This window comes from Phasianus colchicus, chromosome 2 (genome assembly GCF_987193195.1).
Source record: "Phasianus colchicus chromosome 2, bPhaCol1.hap1.1, whole genome shotgun sequence".
Classification (NCBI taxonomy): Eukaryota; Metazoa; Chordata; class Aves; order Galliformes; family Phasianidae; genus Phasianus; species Phasianus colchicus.
In genome coordinates this window covers 35,872,987-35,892,147 of record NC_143437.1, presented here as the reverse complement: position 1 = coordinate 35,892,147, position 19,161 = coordinate 35,872,987, and the positions used below count along the sequence as shown (strand labels likewise).

General features: G+C 37.4%; 1 protein-coding gene across 10 annotated transcripts in view; it reads right to left on the bottom strand.

Moving 5' to 3' along the window:
• The window catches only part of RGS7 (regulator of G protein signaling 7), a 256,768-nt gene that overhangs the window by 62,574 nt on the left and 175,033 nt on the right, over window positions 1-19,161 (bottom strand). For 9 of the 10 annotated variants that reach the window (XM_090135373.1, XM_090135368.1, XM_090135378.1 and 6 more), the window contains 2 exons: window positions 16,549-16,655; window positions 6,958-7,009 (listed from right to left, as the gene is read on the bottom strand). In XM_090135373.1, the coding sequence (XP_089991499.1) occupies window positions 6,958-7,009; window positions 16,549-16,655 (159 nt within the window). Of the gene's footprint in view, window positions 1-6,957; window positions 7,010-16,548; window positions 16,656-17,493; window positions 17,793-19,161 lie in introns of those variants that run through there. The other variant, XM_090135375.1, reaches the window with a different exon arrangement.

The window sequence follows — 19,161 nt, the reverse complement described above, 5'->3', positions numbered from 1 at the left end:
TAAGCTGTTGCCAAGGGAATCCCTCCTGAGCATATGGGCAAATAAAGGACATAATGCCTCTTCTGTACAGTCCCCCTTCTTGTCACTTATTCCATGCAAAACAACGCAGAAAGATGTATAAGAAAAAAAAATTCCTAAGAAAATCAATATTTCAGATAGAGATTTGAAGCTAGTTATATGTAAAGTAAGTAGGCAACAAATGCTAGAGAGAAAATTATGTGAAAAATTTCAAGATGTGAAAAAAATGATGCATGATAGCAATTATTTTTTGAATGCTATGTACTTGTGTATGTGTGGCTGCAAGCTTGGCAGAGGACAAGCAGATGAGCCATGCAGTTGCCATGGCTCATGTTCAGACAGGAGCAGCAGATGCTGAACAGAGAGAGGTCTTTTTCAGTTTACTTTTACCTGGTAAGAAAGTTTCTTTTAGGAAGGAAGCTTTGTATGGTCTGACTCGTTAAATGAATTATCAAGAAAATTTAAACAAGACAGAATCTTGATTTTACAGAAATGCTGGAGAACAATATCTATGAGACAAAAGCTTTCACATAACAAAAAAAGATGATTTCTGTATTTTACTGTAACTCAGCTGGTAGGACCATCACGAATATTTACGGAATTGTCACAGAAGTTTACATGCAGCACTTGTTTTTATCTAGATAGCATATCTATTTTAAAGGGAGTAATTAATTAAGGTATTTTATTGTGTACGTGTTCTCATTTTCTAGAACGCTGCATTTATAGAACGTGTTTACCTGCAAGGCTTCTAAACATAAGTACATTTTCAAGATTTGTTATTATTCACAACAGAAATAACTTTGAATATATAGAAAATAGTCTTATTTAATGCAGTTTATAAAACAGATGGTCATATGCTCTTAAACTCATGTTGCAGTATCAGTTATTTACCCTGTTCTCTATAACCTACCAAAACTCTGCAAAATTCCTCCATTTCTAACCCACCTGGGGGGAATGCACACACAGAAATGACAAGGCTGAAACAGATCCTCTTGCAACTATGTAGATACAATTGATTATTGTCTTCCAGCATTAGTCCAAACTTCTTTTACATCATAAGTGACTGTGACACTTACAAAATTTTCTTCTGACTCACTTTGAACATCTTTTTTTAATATACAATCAAGTGTAAGTGAATGACTTTATGTCTCAGATACCTTTGAGACTAAACTTCAGCAAAAGTACACTAGAGAGAAAATGATTAAAAGTTACTAATTGTCCTTCATATGTTAAATGTCTGCAATCCTTATATGACTCTTGTATTGCTACAAATATTTCCCTGAGTTTGCTTAGACTTTGGCTTGAGATTCTCAAATGTGAAAATCAGTTCGCATTTGCTTGTGAGTAGATTCTTCCCCTAGACCCTTCTATTTCTTATGTATCTCATTCAATGAACTGACCCCTCAAATGTGCAAAAGCTGTGAGTCACTACAGCTCCAAGAGAATCAGACCAATTCCATGAGGCCAAATATATAAAGAATAATAATTTCCTATGTGACCAATCTTCACCAGTTCAGAAATGAAACATACTTAAGTTTCCATCTTTAATTATATCTTAATGACGTGAGCTGTTTTTAATATGCCAGGAAAAAAAAAAAAAATCTCTTAGAAAAAAAAAAAAAAGTAAGAAAAATGAAGATGACTGTAGGTAGATAGCACATTCAGCCATTCATTTTCAGACAGTTGTTTTTTTTTTTACCCAAAATCCAATTCTATCTGTCATAAAACCAGGAGAATTCAAGACTATGACAGCCCACAAGAAATGCAACCCACACCATCGTTTTTTTAAAAACAAACAAACAAACACACAAATACTAAAAATGTGAGATGTGCATAATTATTTTCATTAATAAGATCCCACTGAAACCAATGAGATTCTGCACAGAACAACATGTCCTGCATGGGTGGACTCCAAAACATATGGCATTAAAATGGGTGTCTTCGACAGATGGAATAAAAGAGTCCACATTTAAAAAAAATATATTTGCAATTTGAGTTATCTATCCTGAGATATCTTGCAGCATAATTTTCAAGAGAAGATTTTCTGCAATTTGTGAATATTAATGTTCTCTAAGCAGTGGTCTGAGAATGACCATACGGTCACTACATCGATAGCTAAAATCAAAACCAAGGCTGCACACCTCCACTTTTGTATTTGTTATATTAATCCAAGCCCTGTTTTTGCCACTGAGACACAGCAATGCACTATTGTTTATGAGTTGAACTAGCTTGAAGTTTCTTGAAATTTTGGAATACTGTTTTTTCTCCTCACATTTTCTTCATATATCTCCTTTTATTTTAGAAGCTAATATGGGGCAACCAATATTAATTCAGAGATGATAACATACTTTATAAAGTAATAAGGATATTTATTTTGGGGTTAGTTCCAGTAATAAACTATCACGTGCTGTAACTCATTTCATTTCTGGTTAGAGATTAATTATGTTGTGGCTGTATTTTACATTCTGGACAGCAGCCCAGCTATAGGTGAGTAAACATCAAGGGTCGGGCACAGTTTTTAAATTAAAATAAAGCTGTAGTGTGCTTTAATAGACTTGTAAAATTAGGTCCGACCCATAGAAAGTGATTTTCTTCTTTGTTTTCTTTGATAAACGAAGATTACACAGATTTTTTTGTTGTTGTTTTCTTGTTTCAAAAATACCTGCCATTCATTTCTTTTAGGAGGCAGAAATTCAAGTTTGTTCAGGACATATCCATGAAAACAATTAATGCACAGCACTGTAATACCTGACAAGTACTAAATCCATTTATGCACCTGCAATAGAAAAAAATCTACTTATTTTCTAGTAGGTAACAATTGCTCTGAAAATCTGCAGAACCCTGTTGGAGTGTGTTTGTGATGAAATTTAATATCATCAAATCATTTCTATCCTTCTTTGGGTTTTAGAGTATTATTTACTTGAGTTTTCTTTATTCTTCTAATGATCATTTCTTTACAGCAGAGATGATCCTTTCTGCAAACAGTTGTATTCTGTTCTCCCCTTATCTTTTCTCTCTATTTACAGAAAGCAAACAGGGGAAAAAAAAAAACCTCAGGCCACAAAGCAAAGGTTAACTTCTGGGTCTGGGAAGATGCAAACCCAATAAAAATGTTATTGAAAAGTAGCCTTAAAAGACTACTTTCCTGTTGATGCTCTAGTCTTAGTCATTTCTGGCAACACACAGATTCCATAGGTAGATCCAGTGCAACCACTAGGCAGATTTCTTACAGGCTTGCACCTTTGTCTTGTAATTTGAAGACAGCAATGAGATGGCAGGGTTGGGGCTTTTCCTTCCTTCACCCCACTGCAACAGAACTTAAATTCACCAACCAGAAATTATTATACTGGTCTTATGAATCTCAAGGGCTCTCAAGCCAGTAGACTTACTGCTCAACGAGGGTTAGAATCTGATCTCAAGTTGAATTCTGTATTTCTGACATGAAAAAGACTACACAGATTATATAAGAATTCTGTTCACCAACTTGTACATGTAATTCATTGCCCAGTCCAGTAATAAGCTGCATCTAGAAAGTTAATTTCTTACAATTTTGATTAAAAGACATAAAAGGAAATCTCCTCAGACCAACCATGAGTTCAAGTGTGTTAAGTACATACTTAAAATTCCCCCAGTAATGTCGTACACACTACAGCTGAAGAACTCAATGTCTCTTAAAACTACAGCAAATTACTTTCTGATATTTAACATATTAGGAGACTACATTGATGGGCTCCTGTGAGGAAAACAACTTTCAAGGAAAGAAAAAACATTTTAATAACTAGTAAATCAAGTATTCCTCCTTCAGTAATTAATTCCCTCATATGCAGTGGCTAATCACTCAGGTGTGGTATGAACTACCCTTCCTTCGTAGCCTTTGATAACTACTTGCAGGTTAATCTTTATAAGATTAACATTTTTCTCATTCTGTAGGATGAGGAAACTGGTACATTTTTCAAACTCTCCCTTGAAGGTACTCATCTCTGCAGTTTGAAATTGTTTTATGTAGCAGTGTATTTGAAATCAAATTTTGTGAGCTCTGGAAAAGCAAGAAGTGTCCATCGGAACCATCCATTGTCTTGAGGTTCAATCTAGCAAGCAGAACTGGTAGTTTGAAGTAAAAACTATGAATTGTGGAGAGTTTATTCTGCTCCTCACCCAAGACTTCCAGGTCAGGAGGTAGAGTACCCCAGTGATAACTGGTATGAATTTTAAAGACAGATGTAAAGAATGTGTTGAGAACCTCAGCCTTTTCCTTATCCTCAGTGATCACACTCTCTGCAGTATTCAGTAAAGGATGAAGGTTCTCCTTAATCCTCCTCTTACTGCTAATATATTTGTAAAAAAGTTTTTTTTCCTCTCTTTTCCCCCAACAGCCATGTTGGGGTAAAGCTGGTCAAGCTGGGCTTTTGCCTTTCTAATTTTCTCCCCACACATCCTAACAAATTCTTCATACTCTCCCCAAGTTGTCCGTCCCTTCTTCCACAGGAGGTAGATTCTCTTTTTCTCCTGGAGCCTTTGGAAAAGCTCACAGTTTATCCATGCTGGTCTTCCTCCCTGCCAGCTCACCTTGCAGCTCAGGGGGACAGCCTGCTCCTACACATTTAGGACTCCCTTCTTGAGGGGCTATCAGCCTTTCTTCCCTTTATCCTTCAGGAAAGAATCCCAAGGGACTCTCCCTACCAGTGTCCTGAACTGTTCAAAGTCCACCCTGTGGAAGTCATAGAATCATAAAATGACCTGGGTTGAAAAGGACCATAATGATCACGTAGTTTCAATCCCCCTGCTATGTGCAGGGTTGCCAACCACTAGACCAGGCTGCCCAAAGCCACATCCAGCCTGGCTTTGAATGCCTCCAGGGATGGGGCATCCACAACCTCCTTGGGCAACCTGTTCCAGTGTGGTAGTCCAAGGTAGTAGTTTTGCTGCCCCCAGTCCTGACTTTACCAAGAACTGAGAACTCTACCACTTCATGGTCACTCTGTCCAAGACAGATCCTGACCTCTCTATCCCCAACTAGTCCTCTTCTGTTTGTGAACAGCAGGTCTGACAGGGCATGTCCACTGGTAGGCTCTCTAAGCTGTCTCAGGAAGTTAACTTCCATACACTCTAGAACCAGACTGCTTGTTCTGTGCTGCACTGTATTTCCAGAATATTGCTGGGAAGTTGAAGTTCCCATGAGAACAAGGACTGTCAATTACATAACTTCTGCCAGCTGTTCGTAGAATGCCCTCTTCATCCTGGTTAGGCAGTCTATAACAGATCCCCATCAAGATGTCCACCTTGTTGGTCCTCACCGTGATCCTTACCCACAGAGATTCAACCATATCATTTCTAGCCCTAAGCTCAACAACATCAAAACACTCTCTAGCATGGAGAGCCATGTCACCACCCCTCCTTCCTTACCTATCCCTTCTGAAGAGCTTGTTCCATCCATTGCAGCACTCCAGTAGTTTCCATAATGGCAACTAAGTCATAGTTTGCATGCTACACAATGGCTTCCAGCTCCTCCTGTTTGCATTGATGTAGATGCACTTCAGCTGAGCAGCTTGCCTCATCTCTAGTCCTGTCATTATTCCCCAAGACTCCTCTCTAGGAGGCCTGGTTTTATCCCCTTCCCTCTTCATACCTGGTTTAAAGCCCTCTCAAAAAACCCTGCCAGTCCTAGGGCTAGGATCTGTTTCCCCCTTTGAGACAGGTGAGATCCATCAACCATGAGAGCCATTTTACCATGGCCGAGTAAACTGCCCCATGGTAAAAAAAAGCAATGTTTACAATTGCACCAGCCTCTCAGCCATGTATTTATGAGACGGGTTTTCCTGCCCCTCTCAGTACACAAAGGAATGTCTCTTCGGTCAGTTTAGGTTAGCTGACCTGTTTCTGTGCAGCAGTTTGTGCCCTCCAGTATTTTTGCTGGCAGGACAGCACAAAAAGCTGAGAAACTGAAATGCCTTTGGCTCTGTACAGCACTGCTCAGCAACAACTAAAACATTGGTGTGTTACAAACATTATTTTTCTCCTAACATGGAATACTGATAAACCAAGACTCAGTATCATACCAGAAGAAAATCAGCTCTGTCCCAGCTGAAAACAGGACATACCCTTACAATGACCCCTACAGTTTTCAGCTCCCAAGCACTGAGACAGAATTTACCTTACAAGTGAACACCTACATAAATTTCCAAAAGATTTTAGGGGTTTTTTTTTTAAAAGGTAAGCAATCATGTATGTGCTTAGTACCCTAAATAAGTGACCTTGCCTTCAGATGCAGTGAGTACTTACAGCCTGCACTGGAATGGAGACTACATAGATTTTTTTTTTTTTTTAATGGAAAAATTAGGTTATTGTTTGCTGTACAGAGACATTTAAATCTGTTATCAGTTTTTGAAAAGCTTAGCCTAAGGATTTTTTGCAAGTCTAAGTACACATCAGTAATCATTACAAGCAAGTTAATGAATAGAAAACCAAAAAATGGGGAAGTAAACAAGGTATTTTCTAATGCACTTCATATTAAAAGTGCAGCAAATAATTTTACATGTCACATATAAAAAATAAGAGACCTAAACTCATTCCATCTTTGGGTATTCTGAATCTGAGAATAGCTATTGTAGAACTATCAATAAAATGTGTTCTGCTTCATTAAGACTTTATCACTGCAAATGATTACACTTCCTGGCAGAAATAGAAAATGTAAATGGTAAAATAGGTTGGATGCCCTTTGAGGATTCTTTTTCCCTCAACACCAAAACTGACTTCTGCTTTAATAAACTTTGAAAAGGGTAACAGCATATTTGTTTCAATACCAGCAAGTATTGCACAGGAATTACATGACATTAATTATGCTTCTAACTGTGGAATGATTAAACAAGATAGACTGCAATGATATGTTCATTCATATAATACATAATTCCCGAAATAAAGAGGAAAGATTTCCACACTGACCATAGTCTGTGTTTTCCGGCTCCCAACAATTTGATGGCCAAAAATAGGGTGTCTATAGACAAAACAAAAAGTAGGGAATTCAAGTTAGACAATGCATGCATTATACAGTTCTTGGATTGATACCATTTCTCAAAATTGATTTACATTTTTGGCAGATCTACTATAATATTAACTTGATGATTTTGAAATAGGCATCAAAATAGAAAATTACTTTTGTATGCTCATTTATTGCACTAGTGTCAGAATGGCATTGGAAAAGAAGAACATGTTCTTTTTATTTTTAAAGTTAAGGGAACAAAAAATACAAGGTTATGTTGTGAGTTACTTTTTCATCTTCCCTAGCAACATACTCATCACATGACCTAACAATCAGCTTTAGAAGCAGAAAAGATGGAACATACTTTTGGATACATTGCGTTCTTCATTGTGTAGAGTTTTCTTTATTGTATGTAAATACTCAATACTGTTTTCTAGAAGCTTTTTGTTAAAAAATGCTAATTAGCATATCCAGTTTTTAGAGTTATTAAATTTGTTTTCATTTATGGAAGTCTTTTTTTTTCTAATTACTTAACGTCTTTTAAAATATGATTTCTAAATGGAAAGCCAATAAAATGATCAATAACTAGTTTAATACTATGATAATGAAAACTGCGAATTGCATTGCTAAAACATTTCTTGTCTACCAAATGAAGAATATAAAACAATATAAGGATATTTCACATCAAGAACTTCATTTTTAAAAACCTAAGTTTCTAGTGAAAATTTAAATGATTATGATATTTATACTTAATGCATTATTTTATATGTATCCACCCACAAGAATTATATATAATTTGAGAAGCTGTATTAACCTAACTAAATATATAGACTAGTATGAGCAGATGTATTTCAAACTACAGATACCTCCTTGGGCTCACTTTCTGCTTCACTCTCTCTTTCCTGTTGTTTTTTCTCAAAGATCCCTCAGCTACACAAATGGAAACCTCTCTTGCTGCCCACTTATCTTAAAATTGTTTTAATGTTTATCCAGAAATCAACAGGACTGAAAGGTGACACATTTACACCTACTATCAGGTTAAACACACATTGTGAAAAATCTCTCCATTGTAAAAATGGCTTATCAACTTTAATAACTGCAATTTAAGACTTGCTTTTTACTAAGTAATAACAATGAGCTAAAGGATGAAAAAATAAAATCACAAACTAACTTTGAAGGTTGAGACAAGTTTCTTGCCATTTTTTTTCTTTCTCTCTAGTGGAGAAACAATAAGTCATTCTTCCTACAAACTATTCCTTCACTGTGCCACTAAAAGTGAGCACTATAAGCACAGATGGAAATAGAAAATAAACTCCTCAACAATAAATAGCAGCAGTCAGAAAATGCTGGAGAAGCAAGAAGGTAAAAAATAATTTAATCATGTAAATCATATAAAGCATAAAGTTACTTTCATTGAAGTTTTCAGAACTGGGGAGAGAGAGTAGTCCTTCCTTTGACACGAAGTGCATTTTAGGAGACGCCTAAGAAGAAAAGCTCAACAAAAATCTGCTTTCATTTGTCCAAGCTAAACTTATCAAGGAAGAATCCAACAAGGGGAAATATCAAATATGTAGAAACCTCACCCACTCAAACAGGTTCTGAGCTGAAACTGGCTAGAGTTCAGATATTGTCTGTGAAAGAGAAGCAAGCTGTGCTGGAGGAGGGCTAGAAAAAGATACAGCAAAAGAGCCTTTTCACTAGTAAAAAGGCAAAGATTCTTATGATTGTGAAAATACTTGCAAAATTTCTCATAAAAACTTTGGATTTCTCTTTAGAAATTAGATAAACAACCCCCACACACACTGATGATATTTGAAAAATAAATTCTGTCTTCTGATTTTAACCCAAACCCATGACATTATGAGCCAATGCCAATGCCTTTGCAGAGGTTATTTTAGGCATGGAAGGTCCCTTGGGAAACTTAACTGAGGGATGAAGAGGAGGAAGGGAGATCACAGTTATGGAAAGAGACCTTACTAAGTGTTCAATTACCTTTAGAGAGAAAGCACAGAGACAGACCAGTAAAATCACACCAGCAATCTCCAACTAGCTAAAGACAAAAAGAAATCATTCAAAAAGCAAATAAGAATATGTATGCTAGTAAGGGGGAGTCTAAGCTGTTCCCATGCCATCATCCCTCTGGAGATAAAAACAGAAGATAAAACAGAACGTATGCTTTAATTAGCGAAGTACATAAAAAATCCTTATAAAAGATTTTATAATGTGTTGTAAGGTAAGCCAAAAGAGAAAATTCACCACAAAAGAAAATACTGCAACATGGGAAAGGGGTTCACATAACAGTACATATAAGCACAGGAATGCATTCCTTGTTTGAGCCTCCAAAAGGAAGGTGACTGTGAAAGACAAGAACCTTTCTGCCAGGGAATAACAAGCAGGTATGAGCTCTCCTTGTTGCAGCTCTCAACTAGGCAGACGCAAGCAGCCTCCCAGCTGCAAGCTGTGACCTTGTCTGCATGGTGCTTGAATGCATTTAATGGGACCTGCTGAGAAGCACAGCTCAACAGCTCTGGTACTGCAAGGTGGCCAGGGCTAGCCTCAAGCCAGCAGGCTCCTAGTGGGAACAAAGTTCAAGTCTCCTCACAATCAGTCACATGAATATGCCCCAAATTAATTTTTATATGAAGATAAGACTACAGGATAAAGTACAGGGAGAAAAAAACAACAAAAACAACAGGAAGAAAAATATTATATGAGCTCAGATTGAGGCCTGATAAAATATGTAACAGAATGCTTAAGGAAAATCATGTTTTCATGTGGGTAAACTGCAGGTTTATTCATAGAAAACAAAGCACAAAACAAAGACTAGATAACTATTATTCACTTTCAATGCAGGAAATGGCACTGGTGGAGGTAAAGACAAGAGAAATTCTCCTAAGGCCAGTCATAAAAAACGACAATAGAGGATAAGATTAAAACTTCAAAGGGAAATCTAAAACCCACACTTAAAAAAGCATGAACACTGGTAATGAAACTTGATATAAAATCAGATTCTATTAAAGAATTTTTATAATTCTGTGTTTCTGTGAAAAAAACAATAAACTTGTACATAGTTGAAATGACTTTTTCCCAAATATGTATGCAACATTTTCTTGCTTAACTGTTTGGTATTATCAATCATGAAGTTCTGGTCTTAATCTACCTTGCCATCTGTCATGCACAATGGATAAAGTGGAATACTTCTTGAAAAATGGTTATAATAGAAGAAAAGCTAGCTGAGAAAGGATCCAAAGACATATCACAAGTCTTTCACAATAGTACAATCAATAGTTAGAATAATACATTCTGCTTTCATGGGAATGGTTGTCAATGAGTCCCATTCAGGCTGGCTGCCTGATGCACCAGGTAGGTCCTTGCTATCTCTGCTCTCCAGAGGGATTATCCTTAGCATAGCTCTCCAACTAAACTTCTCAGTCCTAGTGCCACCAGCACAAAGATGGAGACTGAGGGTCTCAAGGACAGAGACTCACAGTCTGACAGCAACAAGACAAGAGGGAATGGCTCCAAACTAAAACAGGGGAGATTTAGATTTGGATGTTAGTTGGAATTCTTTTTTTGTTACTCAGAGGGTGGTGAGGCAGTAGAAGAGGTTACCCAGAGAAGCTGTACATGGTCCATTGCTGGAAGTATGCAAGGCCAGGTTGGACAAGGATCCTGGGCAGCCAGGGTGGCAAGTCTGCCTGTGGCAGGGGACTTGGAACTAGATATTTTTAATGTTTCTTCCAACCCACGCCATTCAAATTGGTGATTCAAAACCTCAATTCTTCTAAAAACAAACAAGCAAACATCAAGAAAACACAGCAAAAGAAGTCTGGAGTATTACTTTGTCCCTTACATCTTATATGTTTTTCAGTTTATGCACATAACACATGGCTGCTTTCCTCCACTTCTGTAACATAAGAGCTGAGTTCACATCTTTTCTCTTCTGTTCCAAAAGTCTTTAGACAGTTTCACAGTCCAAATATCTAATAACACCATAGAAGAATTTGCTTGAAAATTTATTTATGAAGACTACGTGACAATGCTTTTACCTTATTCAACAAAGAAAGATTAGGAAGCAAGAAAATATCAATAGAAAGAGCTCTGGTCTCAAGGAATGAGGTTAGGAATAAGAAGAGGAAGGATGTGCAAAGAAGAAAGCTGGCTGCTCTCCTCTGATCTACTAAAACAGCCCCACAGTCATGCAAGGAGACCCTGCCCACATAAATGAACTTATCTATATCTGGGGAATGCTAACAAAGATTGGTTTAACTATTTCTTACAAATTATATTTAGAGTATATTGTAGTATTATTACAATATCCATTAAGTACCACATAGTCCTATAATCCAAACATTATACAACCAGTGTACCCTGTCTCAAGATCTAGAAACTCTTCATACCTTATCCAGGAGTGTTTCAGATGAGGTATAAAATATTATAACTCAACATGACCATTTTCAAAGGCAAAATTATAAAATATGAATTAGCTTTCTTTGTGAAATGTAGAAAACCTGATGGAACTTTACTTTTCCTCAGCAGGAAATGTGAAGCAGTTCATCATGAAATAGTATTAAAGAGGGAACATTTGTCATTTTGCCATGACATCCCACTTATAGCCGGAAGGAAGGTGGGTGGTAGAACAGTTTGGAGAAAGTCAAGTACTGTTTATCAGCGCAGGCAGAAACAATGCTGCCAGTTTTTATCAGTATGCACTGATAAGGCACTTTGTTTAACTTTATCTGCAATTTGAATAAGCAACCAGTCAGCAGCTAGAGAAAAGAGGCTTACCAAGCACAATATGTGCTACCGTGGAACCATTTAAGGACTCAGAACAGAACAGGCTGTCATAAGGTTCTTCGTGACCATTGGCAGAGCACTGGTTTTGCACTCAAAAAAGCACTCTGTTTCTCTTGAAGTATAGACTAATATTATAAGCCAGTACTAACCACAGAAATCTATAATCCTCCTTTTAATAAAGTCACATGAAACAAAATCTCATAACATAGTGCCTATTCCACACTAAACAATTTGTTAGAAGTGGCTGTTATGCATGGTGAGAGATCCTGTGATAAAACAAATAGATCTGTTTTGGCTTTACTGTTAAATTAATCACTAATAATATGTGAAAAAATAAACAGCCACTTGTGAAAATCAGTGTTGCCTGTCAGCCTTCATAGAGCATGATTAGTTTCTATGCATTAAACTGTATTACTGCAGAAAGAAACCATTAAGCATCTTTCAGCTACCGTTGCTGATAGTAGTAAGAAAAGAATCGTTTCTGAAGCTGCTCCACTCCATAACATTTTTTTTAAATTCAGTACCTGGAACACAGGAGAATATTCAAATCACCCATAAACCTTCCTTTGCATATTACAAAAATCACAGAGTCGTAGGGCTTGGAATGGACCTCTGGAGATCATCTTGTCTAACTTCCCTGCTAATGCAGGTTCTCTACAGTCGGTTACAGAGGAAAGCATCCAGGCAGACTCTGAGTATCTCCAGAGGAGACTCCACAACCTCTCTGGGCAGCCTGTTCCAGTGTTCTATCACCTTCAAAGTAAGAAGATTTTTCTCAAAGAATCACAGAATGTAAAAATGTGCCTGAGCAGATTAAAAAAAAAAAAAAAAAAGAGAAAAGGGCACTGATAGGACAGGCAGGAAGACAAATGGTCTTGAAATGATTTTTCCTCTTTCAAATCTCAACTGCACTTTCATATGCTGTATATGAACTCAAGAGACAATAAATTAGTTCTTGCACTTGAAATTTCTAAACAAAATCTGTCAAGTCTGGATAAGATAACCTGCTTCTTTTTTATTGCAAAACCTGACTTCCAATAAAGCGCTTCTCTCAAGGCACAGATGTTCCAGCAAGACAGTGGACAATAGCTAGAGAGCTGAGATATTCAAACATACCTTAAACAGACAGAGGCCAGATTAGGACTGACTCCTGAGGTGGTTAGCTGAGCAGGGTGATTCAGTGATGTTGGCAGTAACACTGTTTTGCAACAGAGATATTAAAAGATCCCTACAATGACTGCTATATATAATTTCCACTACACACAGATATAGGAAAAACAGGTTGGAGAGTTAAATGTATTCATCAATAAAGTGTTACAGTGGTAGAAGACATCACAAATGAAACCATCTTGCCAAAAGCATGAATTTTGCTGCTATCTTTACCAGAATCAAGCTTTCACAATAATAAATTCTGTTCTCATTTCCACATCTGTTCTCACCTATGTATGCCTCCCAACTTAAAAGTCATAAAATAACAGAACCTAAACCTCATCTCTGAAAGTTCAATCTCTTAAAAAACAAGTGTGATTATCAAAAGCCTCAATATTCTAGGAGTTGGTTTAAAAACAAGAAGTATTAAAAAACACTACTTTGATTATGAATGTTGAAAGACCCTATGCTGAGTATGTAATTTGTAAAATAAATCAACATTCTTTCCCCAGGAAGCAATTACAGAAGCATAGTAGCTGAAAGGTTAAATCAAGGATTCCTCACCAGGTCAGCCATATTATCAGCTATGTGGATACTGATGAAAGGCAGTCAGTGAGTAATGCCTGGTCCTTAGAAGATCTTTCCAAAGTGCACTTTGCTTTTCTTATTTAAACCCCTTATACATATTAGCCTTTGAGTGCAGAAAGGTAGGAAGTAGATATTCAGTTCCTTCTTTTGGCCCCAGCTTTAAATAACATGCAAAGGCAATATGCCTTATGTTCAGAATGGTTCAAAAAGTGTCACTAAACCTAAGCTTTCACTTTGCTCTGTTGAGACAAAAACTCACCTCTCTCCAACTAAGGTAAATAATATTTAGACCTATACCCTTTGAGTTAGATTGCTATAGCAGGAACTGATCCAATTGAAACAAAATAAGTCAAAGAATGATTAGGAACAATCGTTTATTTCTAAAGCCACACTGTTTAAAAGAGCAGATAAAACTACAATTTTACAGCCATCTTGGTTGCAAGAGTAATAACTGAAAAAGCATAATTTTGCCTGTAGAAGGGCATTTGTGCAAATGAAGCACAATCACTACTGCTTTTAGCTTCTTCTATACAACAGTAGTTTGTTTAAAACAAACTGGAAGTAATTTTACTGTCAGGAGTGAATGCGTCATCCTTTGGAACACGAAAAATGAAGTGAATGGGGAACGCTATTATAGCTAGCCTGTTTTTTGTAGGTCAGGTCTTTTTATTGTAGGCAAAGGTTTCTCTGCAGGGATGGCTCATGAACTTTTCAGTGCTGGAAGGTGCACTGTTTTCTCTTTCTATTTAATACTAGAAATTTGTGAATCTTGTCCAAGACTCAGGGGGTTCTGTTTCTGAAGCATCTAAACAGCTATTCCAGTGCAGCATTCACACATTTATAGTTATTTTCTCTATAGAATATGTTATCTTCATCTTCCAACTTAACTGCCTCAGAAGTAGATTTTATGCTAGCCTCATTTTGGTACGGAATGTGGAATTTTAATGACAAATCTGGCTGGTACAAGTCCAGTTAACAGTTTGACACCACTATAGATTTCTCTTGCGCTATATATAAAGAGATAAAATTAGATTGTTCTAACATTGTTAGCATGGTAATAGCAATGCAACAGGTGCCACAGAGCAGAAAACTGCCAAAGTACTGCAGTTATATACCAAGTTACATTTTAGAAAAAAAAAACTTATTTCACACACAAATGTCAAATAGGAGCTAAGTCCCTAATTTACATAAATCAATTGACATCATTTTACCATCTAAACCTAACTAAACCTTCATGTCCACATACGTAAGCTGTGGAACTCTCTGAGAAAAGTCTGTAAAAGGCTACCTGCAGTACTCTCAGCTGTTCACAGTGCAACTAATAATTCACCTACACTTTCCTTCAAAAGAAATATCATGCTAGCTAGGTGATGTTTTCTCATGTTTGAAACAGTAGTACACTAGTAGCAATACAGAAGTCAGTGCTCAGCACACCTATAAATTTGTCCTATTCTTTGCAAAAGAAAATTCTCAGATACTTTGTCCTCCTGACCACTGCTTACGGAAAGAGCCAGAAACTGAAGCCTTATCTCATTATTTCTTTCCACTTTTTGCTTACTCCACAACCACATCAACCCCTTTCGTTCAGCAGTAATTCCCTTCACCCATATGCCATCCCTCTCTTATTTACACATGTGGTCTCCCACAGGGGTCAGCACTGAGACCAATACTCTTTAATATCTTCTTCAGTGACACTGACAGAGGGGTTGAGTGCAGCCTCAGCAAGCTTGCTGATGACACCAAGCTCTGAGGTGCTATCAACACACCAGATCTAGGCCATCCAAGGGGCCTAGACAGGCTTGAGCAGGGGGCCCAAGTGAACCTCATGAAGTTCAACATATCCAAGACTGAGATCTTGCACCTGGGTTGAGGCAACCCTCTCTACCAATACAAGCTGGGGGAAGAAAGGACTGAGCAAAGCCCTACCAAAAAAAGATCTGGAAGTACTGGTGGATGGGAAGCTGGACCTAGCAGCGTGCCCTCACAGCTCACAAAGCCAACTGTATCCTGAGCTGCATCAAAAGATGCATGGCCAGCAGGTCAAGGGAGGCGATCCTGCCCCTCTACTCTGCACTGGTAAGGTCTCACCTGGAGTACTGCAGATGTGGAGTTCTCAGTACAGGAGAGATATTGACTTGTTGGAGTGAGGACCACAAAAATTATCAAAGGGATGGAACACCACTCCTACAAGGACAAGCTGAGAGAGCTGGGGCTCTACAGCCTGCAGAAGAGAAGGCTCTGAGGTAACCTGATAGTGGCCTTTCAGTATCTAAAAGGGGAGCTACAGCAAAGAAGGGAATAGGCTCTTTAGCAAGGCCTGATGTTACAGAACAAGGGGAAATGGCTTCAAGCTCAAAGAGGGTAGATTTAGGATGGATATAAGGAAAAAGACTTTTACAGTGATGATGGTGAGGTACTGGAACAGGTTGCCCAGTGATGCAATTGATGCCTTGTCCCTGGAGACTTCCGAGGTGAGGCTGGATCAGGCTCCAGGCAACCTGATTTACTTCTGCATGTCTGTTCATTGTATGGGAGTTGGACAAGATGACCTCTGAAGGTCCCTTCCAACTATAAGGATTTTGATTCTATGATTCCTTGATTCAATATGGAAATCATCACATAAGAAAGACTATCTACATTAGACTTCACTTTTAATCAGATCTCTTCTACAGGCTTAATAAGAAAAAATTAAGCCCCCTCTAAATTAAGGCAATTTTTGGAATCAGAGTCTATAAAATAATTTCATTTCCTTTACTATACTTCAAAGATACTTCTACAGTTTTCATTATCACATTTACTAAATCTAGGGGTTAAAAAGGTCATTATCATCTTAGTACAAGATATTGTCTTCATTTTCTAAATTAAATCCTTGTACTATATTTAACTTCAAGAGGAATTGCTACCATTTACTAGGTTACATAAGAGAGAAAGTATTGTTAAAATTCACTATAAACCTTAGTATGAGGCCTTTAGCATAAGCCTCCCTTTGTACAAGTCAAGAACATCTCAAAAACACTTACCTGGAATCGATAAAATGTGCCATCATCCTTTAGTGTTAGAACATGGTCTGAGATTGGAAAAAAATAACCATGTGCTGCCATCAGTGTTCCCAAATGTAGAGCTTCCACTGTTTGAATATCAAAACAAGATAAAAACAATTTTAGAAGTTAGATAACTTAAGCAATTCAGTTTTCTATTTCCTGCATATAGCCTCTTACTCCAGGTCCTGGCATCATGAAAGATTCTTTTTTTTTCTTGGTAATGGAATGATACAACAAAAAAAGTCTTTACTTTCTTTAATCACTGGCCATTAGACATTACATTTGGTAGCTGTAATTTCACATCAGCATTAGTGGGTGGCTACTGTGACATTCACATACTTGCTCCAAAGGTGAAAACAGCAATCACTTTTATCCTGTTGGCTTCATTTTCCTCTTCAGAAGTTTCAGATTACACAACATTAAAATAGTTGACTCCAACTATATTATATATTCCTCACTAGCTTTACCAGAAAAATAGTAAAGAACAGAAGTTTTCTTAAAAATCTCTCAATATTGGGAAAATAATGAAGGATTGCAGAATCACAGACTAACTAAGGTTGGAAGGGAGAGGTGATCTAATCTAACCCCCCTGTTCAAATAGAACTATCAAAGCAGGTTGTCCAGGACTGTGTTCAGCAGGTTTTGAAGATCTCCAAGGACAACACTCCACAGCCTCTCTGGGCAATCTGTGCCAGTGCTCAGCCATCCACACAATAAACAAGTGCATCCTGAGTACATCCTGATATTTAGATGGAACTTCATGTGTTCCAGTGTGTCAATTGCCTTTTTTCCTGGTGGTTGGGTACCACTAGAAAGAGTATGGTTCCATCTTCTTTACGCATCCCTCTTCAGGCATTTTTAGACATCAGAAAGATCCCATTGAGCCTTCTTCAGGCTGAACAGTCTTAAGTCTCTCAGATTTACCTCGTAAGATAAATGCTTCAGGTCCTTCATCTTTTTGCCCTTCTTTGGGTTCTCTCCAGTGTGTCCATAACCAGCCGGTACTGGAGAGCCCAGAACTGGGCTGAATTCCATTCTCTTTAGTGAATAAAACCATCATACCTAACAAGTCACAATTATATGTGTGCTTGTATTTTCAGTAAACCATTGACCATTATCAATCTCTGAAGTCTAATTCATTATTGTTAATATTTGGTTCATAATAATATCAAGGAAGAGATGGTCATTAGTTAGAGTCATTCTCTTGATACTGTATTTAAGTCCTAGTCTTTAGCATACTCTTTATTAACAACGTAAAAACTCTAGTGCATGCCCCTAAAATATCTGTGCATATATGTGTGGGGTCTAGGAGAGGTGGAGCCAGGCTCCACCCCTTCCAGTAGCACAGGTGAATTACCTTCACCTGTGCTCCCAGGGCTGACTCATTGCTCATCTCAGGTGGTCAATCAGAGGTTGAGGCCATGATTCAGCAGTTCCATACAAGCATAAAGAGGTTTCAGGCACAGTATTATCATGCAGAAAAAAACTTGAGTTCTCAGATCTGTGTTCTTTACAAGGATGATAGAATCATTTATGTTTCGACCATTTTCACTTTGAACACAAGGATGAGATGCAGATATGTTTTTTCATTGATATTTCATCAGCATTCCAGAAAATTCCCTCTTTTGCCTATTTGCTCTCCTAAGGATGGATATTCATTGGTATACAAGATACAGGAGGTAGAGTGGGATGTTCTTAAGCTATCCCAAAGCCAGCAAGCACGTGTAAGAAGAATGACAGGGGTCTGAACAGTAGTTTATTGAGAGCACAACAACCTTAGAAGGGCTTATTTGATACCCAACAATCCTTGCGATCTCTGTGTTTTCCACAGTCTGTGATCTCTGGTTCCTGCCCCTCTGGCAGAGCCCTTATCTAAGAAAATCCAACACTCTCTCTCTGGCAGTGAATTCCCTAATCTGCTATAAAATGCCATAGCTCTCTTAACAAGTCTTTTCCAAATTACAAGCCTACAAGAAAATTCAACGAAAGAATGCAGTTGCATCTCTCCCAGCACTTGGGATTTGCAAACCCACACATGAAGTTTATCCTAATTAGCTTAACCCCAAGTATTGTTGTTATTCATCTACCTCAAGCTACAGAATTATATTATCCTTTGGATAAGATACTTTGAGCAAAAACATTTTGTGGTGAGTCAGTTGCTGATTTTCTTTTCATTTTGGTTGACTTTGCTTTTTTAAAAATTTTATTAATTGTTTCTTTGTTCTTCACACTGCAAGTTTATAAAGGTTTTTTTCCAGGCATTATGAATCTTTGTGGAATAAGAGTAAAAAAAAAAAAAAAACAAAGGAAAAAAATGTGCTGACTTTTTCAGGGAAAGATTTCTTAGATTAAGAGATTAAGGGTGACAGGGCTTACCAAAGAGTTCTTGACGCAGATGAGAACGCGTTCCATTCAGATATAAAAGAAACTAAATATATTCCAGATTTGCTTCATGCTTTTCTTGATTTCTTAATTGTGATATTTTTCAAGAACACAAAGAGATCACATTATTATCTTTTACCCAGCAACCATTAGAGTACATCTGGGCTACCATGACCAGTTGTGAATACCACATCCGCTTCAATACAAGAA